This window comes from Loxodonta africana, chromosome 10 (genome assembly GCF_030014295.1).
Source record: "Loxodonta africana isolate mLoxAfr1 chromosome 10, mLoxAfr1.hap2, whole genome shotgun sequence".
NCBI classification, from domain to species: Eukaryota; Metazoa; Chordata; class Mammalia; order Proboscidea; family Elephantidae; genus Loxodonta; species Loxodonta africana.
In genome coordinates, this window is record NC_087351.1 from 110,189,776 (window position 1) to 110,196,477 (window position 6,702).

At 64.0% G+C, this 6,702-nt stretch overlaps 1 protein-coding gene across 5 annotated transcripts; it reads left to right on the forward strand.

Annotated features, from left to right (window-relative positions):
• Window positions 1-491: 491 nt before the first annotated feature.
• Window positions 492-3,254, forward strand: ANKRD9 (ankyrin repeat domain 9). Of its 5 annotated transcripts, none has more exons than XM_064292949.1 (3): window positions 492-585; window positions 1,523-1,729; window positions 2,157-3,254. In XM_064292949.1, exon 3 carries the CDS (start codon window positions 2,209-2,211, stop codon window positions 3,160-3,162), a length of 954 nt encoding a protein of 317 aa, XP_064149019.1. In that variant the 5' UTR covers window positions 492-585; window positions 1,523-1,729; window positions 2,157-2,208; the 3' UTR covers window positions 3,163-3,254. The 5 variants fall into 5 exon arrangements, with proteins under 5 accessions (XP_064149019.1, XP_064149018.1, XP_064149020.1 ...); XM_064292948.1 differs by having other exon boundaries at window positions 1,523-1,578; XM_064292950.1 differs by lacking the exon at window positions 492-585 and adding an exon at window positions 777-928.
• Window positions 3,255-6,702: the final 3,448 nt, after the last annotated feature.

Consider the following 6,702-nt stretch of genomic DNA (forward strand, 5'->3'; position numbering starts at 1 on the left):
ACCACGTACGGATGGGACAACTGCCGGCCGAGGTCTTCCCCGAGGTCACGAGGTGGGGGTCAGGACAGAAGGGACCTGGGACAGGAGATGGAAACAAGAAAGTCACGCGCCGGAGGAAGCCGGGGCACCCGCGCGCGCACCTAGACAGCGTCTCGGGCGCGCTCCCGAGGGCAGCTGGGGCTCCCCGGCCGCGCCCCGCCCCCCGCGCGCCCTCAAGTTTCTCCGAACTTTTCCGCCGCCCGCTCGGCGCCCCGCCCGCCGCCAGTGACGTAACAATGGTGCAGAGCGGTGGCCAATGGGCAGCGGCGGGGGCCGGCGGCGCCGGCCAATGGCGGCGGCGGAGGGGCCCGCGGTCCTGCCGGCCCGGCCGCAGTGCGCCGCCCGCCGCGCCCGCCCGCCGCCGGCGCCGGCACCGCCGCCCAGCGACCCGGCCGGGCGGTCAGAGTGCGGCTGCGGCGGGCGCGGGCGGCGGCGGCTCCGTGCGTGCGCCCGACCGTGGGACCCTCCCCGCGGCCGCACGGGGACTGCGCGCTCCGGCCGGCAGAGGGGGCGGGGACACAGGCTCGCGGCCCCGCCGCCCCCACGGTGAGTGCCTCGGCCCACCCGCGCCCCGCCCGTACCGGGCGTCGCCCCCGGCCGCGGGACCCGCTCTGCCACGGGGACGCGCGCACGCAGGTGGAGCCCTGGCCGCTGTGGCCCCCGGCGCGCCTCCCGCGGCCTGCCGCCGCCCGAGGTCGGGCCGTGCCGCGGGAGGGGCGTTCGGGCGCCCAGGAGCGCTTCACACCCTCGGCGGCCCCGGCCCCTCTCCAGTCACCGGGCCGCGGCCGCCACTCGCTGCCCAGTGAGGCGGAGGACGAACTTTACGTAACCGCCCGGCGCCCCACGCCTGCCCACACAGTCACACCTGGGGCGCGCAGGCTCAGGCTTGGTAAGGAGACTCCACTCGTGATGTTGCCTCGAGGGGTGCTGTGGCCGCGGCCCCACTGCGCCACCCTCTGCAGTTCAGTTACCGCCACTGATAGTAGTCCGGTGTGTGCGAACTGGCCTGTCCGCTGCCCCAGGCCCTTGTAACCAAGGGCTTACCCTTGAGAGAAGACAGTCGGAAGTTTGGGCTGCGGCCAGGGCTCCGAGGCCAGGGCGCAGGCAGGGGCCCGGGGCTCAAAGGGCCGGGCTCCATCTGGGCTCCACGCATCTAGGGGGCCTCACCACGTCTGGGATGAGTCCAAAATGGGAGGCAGGAGCCTGGGCGCTAGGCATGCTGACCCTGGACAAACTCTTCTCAATGGGACGGCAGTACCCATTTCATCCAGTGGCTGGGAGGATCCAGACAGCAGCAGACCCGGCGGGGCTGTGCAGACTCAAATATTGCACCCACCAGTCTCTACGTTGGCTTCGCCTTCCTGCTTCCCCTCAGGAACTCTAGGGGTGCTGGCCAACATTGAACTTGTTTGCGGGTGAAGTGCTGGACCCACTGCCCCGACTTACCTCGGCTGGGGCTGACAACCTTGCCCCCTTCTTACAGATAACGAAGCTGTGGCCCAGCGAGGGACAGTGATGTAGCCATCTTTGCAGAACAAGGTAGATCTTCGTCAAGAGTTCTGCCCGCTGCCCTGGCTGGAGGTGACTGGGGCACGAGTGGAAGTGCTACGGCCACAAGCGTGGTCAGGGTTTAGGTGGGGCTGGGGGCAGGGAGTCTGGGCCAGAGTCTGGATTTGGCTCAGCTGGAGAGGTAGGTGCCAGCTTTCGTATTTCTTCTTACCTTTTCTTTATTTAGAGGTTGGATGAGTGAGCCAGGAGGGAGCAGGAACTCTGTCCTCCAGTGTGTGCCTGGGGTGGAGAGGGGTGGGGGGCAGGACTGAAGGGCTTGGTGAGGTGGGTCCGTGAGGGTGGGGGCAGGAAAGGCATCTCGAGCAGAAGGAACAGAGAAAAAGACAATTTCAGGGAGGGAGATCAGGTGTAGTTAGATCAAGGATGCCGGAGGTGGTTCAGGGTCTAGGAAAGAAGAGAGCAGTGGGGAATGATTGGAAGCATGGTGGCTGGAGTGTCCCAGACAAAGGGGTCAGGCTGGGTGGGTCCTCGAGACCGAGACCGGTGGATGGGAGCCCTCTGCTGGCCTCCATTTCCCAGATCCCTCACTGTAGCTCCTCCTTCCACAGGTGGTCGTCTGGAGGCCCATGTCGTGAGGCCAGGAGGCGCCTAGCTGCCAGCATGCCGTGGGATGCGCGGCGGCCTGGGGGAGGCGCGGACGGTGGACCCGAGGGCGTAGGCCCGGCGCGCTCACGGGCGCAGAAGCAGTGCCGCAAGTCATCGTTCGCCTTCTACCAGGCCGTGCGTGACCTGCTGCCTGTGTGGCTGCTTGAGGACATGCGAGCCAGCGAGGCCTTTCACTGGGACGAGCGCGGCCGCGCCACCGCCTACTCGCCGTCCGAGGCGTTGCTCTACGCGCTCGTGCACGATCACCAGGCCTATGCGCACTACCTACTGGCCACCTTCCCGCGCCGGGCACTCGCGCCGCCCTCTGCTGGCTTTCGCTGCTGCGCCGCGCCGGGGCCGCATGTGGCGCTGGCCGTGCGATACAACCGCGTGGGCGTGCTGCGTCGCATCCTGCGCGCAGTGCGCGACTTCCCAGCTGAGGAGCGTGCTCGTCTGCTTGACCGGCGCGGCTGCAGCCGCGTGGAAGGCGGTGGCACTGCGCTGCACGTGGCCTGCGAGCTGGCGCGACCCGAATGTCTCTTCCTGCTGCTGGGCCATGGTGCCTCGCCAGGCCTGCGCAACGCCGATGGCCTCACGCCGCTGGAGTTGCTGCTGCGCCAGCTGGGCCACGACTCCAGCGCCGGCACTGTTGCCGGGGCTCCGGGCGCCACCGGCCCCGGGGAACCGCGCCAGCGCCGCCTGCTGCTGCTGGACTTACTGGCGCTGTACACGCCTACGGGCGCTGCGGGTCCCACCCGCCGCGAGCTGTTGGGTGACCGGCTGCGCTGGCAGCGGCTGCTGGGTGAGGACAAGTTCCAGTGGCTGGCGGGCCTGGCGCCGCCCTCACTCTTTGCACGCGCCATGCAGGTGCTGGTCACCGCCATCTCTCCCGGCCGCTTCCCGGAGGCCCTGGACGAACTGCCGCTGCCACCTTTCCTGCAGCCGCTGGACCTCACGGGAAAGGGCTAGACCACGGGGTGCCCTGGGGCAGGCTTTGTGGGTAAAACTATTTTTCTGAGCGTTGTACCCGGCACTTTACATAGACTGATTTCTGTGCAGCAGAGTCTTGCCTCATCTATGGCGCTGGGCCTGGGTTGTCAAGCCGGGCTCTAAGCAGCAGGTTTTCTAGGGGCCAGCCCTGCCCTCAGCTCACCAGCCAGCCCCTAAGGGTGGGGACCGGCCTGCCACCATGATTAGATCCTCCAGCTAAACTGAGCACGAAGGAGTTGGGCAGGCACAGGTGGGGGCGACTGGGCTTCCAAGTAGGGGGCCAGCATGTGCAAAGGCCTGGAGGCTGAGGGACCCCTTGTGAGTTCTAAGAGGTGACTCAACTGGGCGTCAGCACAGCAGAGGCAAGTAGGTCCTTCAGGGCTTTGTAAACTCCCCAGTCAGCTTGGACTTGACCCCGGGCGGTGGGGAGGGGTGGGCAGGCCTGTGGCGGAGTAGTCAGGGCCTTCTAGGAGTGCCCACTCTGGAGGCTCAGCCCAGTCTTGGAGGGTTGGATCCTGAGGCTCTGAAACCTTTTCCCCTTTGTACCAGCCTCCCCTAACCCAGACCAGCTGCCCTTGCCACCTGGACCCTCACCCTAACCAAGCATGCATGCCTATGCCTCTTGTCCCCCCACAGCTGGTCGCCGGCCCCGTGGGTATCCCTGTGGGCCCCTCCCCCATACCCTACCTAGGCCCACACTGGTCCCTGTCTCTGCTCTTGCTCTCCCCATTAGGAGGCACCTGCTGCTTTCGCCCCAGCTATTGCAGCTGTTGTTGCCCCTCCCCCATACCCGAGGCTGACTCTGTCCAAGCCCTGGGGTGGGCTCCCATGTGTGCCCTAGGCTTGGCCTCCTGTGGGTGTTAGGTGACACCCACGAGTGACTGAGGCAGCAGTTGCTGCATCACCCTGTGATGTGCCTTCTTGCCCCACCTGGAGAGCCGGTTTCTGAAAGAAATTTCTGAAAATGGAGACTTGTTTTTGTGGGTGTGCTGAGACTCAGGGTTACCCACCTCCCAGAACCTCTGCTGGATCCTTGGGGCTCCCTGTGTCTCCTTCCCAAGTGACTATATGAGCCAAACTAAAAACCAAGCCTGTTGCCATGGAGTCGATTCCAACTCATAGTGACCCCATAGGACAGTAGTATTGCCACACAGAGTTTCCAAGGGGCACCTGGTAGATTTGAACTGCCAACCTTTTGATTAGCAGCCAAGTTTTTAACCACTGGGCCACCAGGGTTTCCATGAATGAGCGAAGGAGCTAATAAATACACGCTGGACCCTCAGGGAAGAGCCTGTGGCTGAGCAGGTGGGGCCGCACCCTGAGAAGCCTTGGGGCCAGGGAGGTTGGCCAGGCTGCTGTGCCCGGGAATTCTGCAGGGCTGTGAAATTTAACCTGCACTGGCCCGGGTGGAAGGGCCGCTGTGTCCTGCCAGGCACCGAAGGCTGAAAGTCTGCCTGGCAAGGAGTGACCAGCTGGCTGGGGGTACCAACTGCTACCCGCCCCACCCCTGGTGTTCCTGAGGGGAGTATGCCTGTGTACCTGGAGAGTGCTAGGCCATAGGAGGGAGGGTGGGATGGGGCTGGGCAGCAGGAGGACCTTGCCTGGGGGAGTCTGGTTCTGGTCTGGATTTGCCAACCACTCTCAGTGATCTTGGACAAGTGCCTGTCCTGGACCTCAGTTTCTCTGTCTTTGAGGAATTTTTGGGCTATCTCCCTACCAGAAATAGAATGTGTGATCCCATTTCTGGGAAGTGTGAGGCTGGAATGGGGGGTCCCACTGGAATCCGGATCAGTGAGAGCAACTAAACCTTGAGCATCCAACACGGCTGTACGGCCAGTCCTCCTTGGGGTTCCACTCATTGACTTGCCTCAGGTGGGCAGGATAGAGGGGCAGGGGAGGAGTGAGGGTGGGAGAGGGGGCAGAGCTCACTGCTGATCCTAGGTTCTGGTTACAGAGGGCTCCCCTTTCATGTCCTGGGCTAGTTAAACAGCCTTCTGCCCTGAACCTTGTCCTGTGGATACATCTCTCCCAGCTCAAAACTTGGAATATTGAGAGGCCCTGGGGTCCTCCAGGAGGTCCCAGGTCCTCAGGTCAGGAACCGACACCATGAAGAAAGGGTGTTGAGCCCCTGGAGGGGCCCAGGACAGCAGGCCGTGGTGGCTCCTGTGGTTGGGTCTTGAGGAAGCTGACATGGTGGGGCACTATCCCTTCCTCCAGGGCTCCCTGGTGGCTAGGTAGGACACAGGCCCTGGGTGGGGGGGTCAGTCAGATGGAAACTACCAGGACAGGACCCCATGGAGCCCAGTGTCAGGCACTCAGGTGAGGAGGCACCTGGGCAGGTCCTGGATGGCAGGGTGGCCAGGCAGGAGAAACAGGAGGTGTCATGGTGCAAGGGCCCAGCCCCCGTAAAGGTGCAGCGAAGGTTGGGGCCAGGAGGGGTGGTTTGGTTCTGCAAGGTGGGGGTAGAGGTGAGGGACCAGAAAGCAGCTCTCTTGAGGCAGAGCAGTGGCTGTGGGGCTGGTCCCTTGGCTGGATGACTGGGGTCACCCTTAGCCCCTATGCCTTGGAGGGGTGAGGGTCCTGAGGCTGGGGCAGCAGGAGGAGGGAAGCCCAAGGCATTAGCCCTGGATATCATCCGAGTGGGTTGCCCCCGAGGGGAGTTAGCAGGGAAGGTGTTAGAAACTGAGGCCCAGAGCCCAGAGTTCACGGGGCCAGGCCAGCGCCACCCTGCCCTGTGGCCAGGCCCATGCCGGCTGGTGCCTCCTGGCCTTACCTGGACACCCTAGCACTGTTGCAGAACCCAGGGACAGGGTGCATAGCTGGCTGCGGGGTATCTGATGTGCACCGTTGCCGGCCGGAAGGAGGGGCCAGGCGCCGGGACTTACCGGCCTGGGCAGGGCTGCCTGGCTCCCATCCCCTGCCCCCGCAGACGAGTGTACAGGACTCAGGGCAGACGCCTAGGCTGTACCCCAAGCCCTGCTCTCCTCTGGGCCGAAGCTCATTGGTCCAATTGTTCATTCCGACTGTTTCTAAGGAAAACCCGGCTGCTGCCAGCTCTGCCCCTCCCCCCAGCGCCCAGTGTCCTCACTCCAGACGCCTGGCCCGGACAGTGACCTCTCGGGCTCACTGAAGTCTGCCTGAGAACACCTGGGGGAGGGGGCATTGAAGAATGGCCGGGGAGCAGCACTGTGCAGGGCGGTGGTGCTGTGGGGACCAAGGTCCCCTGCTCAGCCTCCTCCAGCCCTGCCCTGGCTGCCCCTGAACCCCCCTCCCAGCCGGCTGGGCCCCACAGCCCTCTGAGCTGACCTCACCCAGCCACCACGTCCTCCTCCCTTGAGCCCTTCTTCCCAATTCTTTAGATTTTCAAATACTGTAAGGAGAGCTGCTTCCTGGAAGGCAGGGAATGTGGTCAGGGAAGAGCTACTGGTATTTGTGCTTGTTTCTGCAGTGACTGGTTTTCCCCGTATATATTTTTTTTTTTATATTGAGGCATAAATTTACAGACTAAAATGCACAGAT

What these genes read in the sequence shown, in the direction of transcription:
- ANKRD9 (XM_064292949.1), top strand. Translation starts at nt 2,209, where the DNA reads ATGCCGTGGGATGCGCGGCGGCCTGGGGGAGGCGCGGACGGTGGACCC.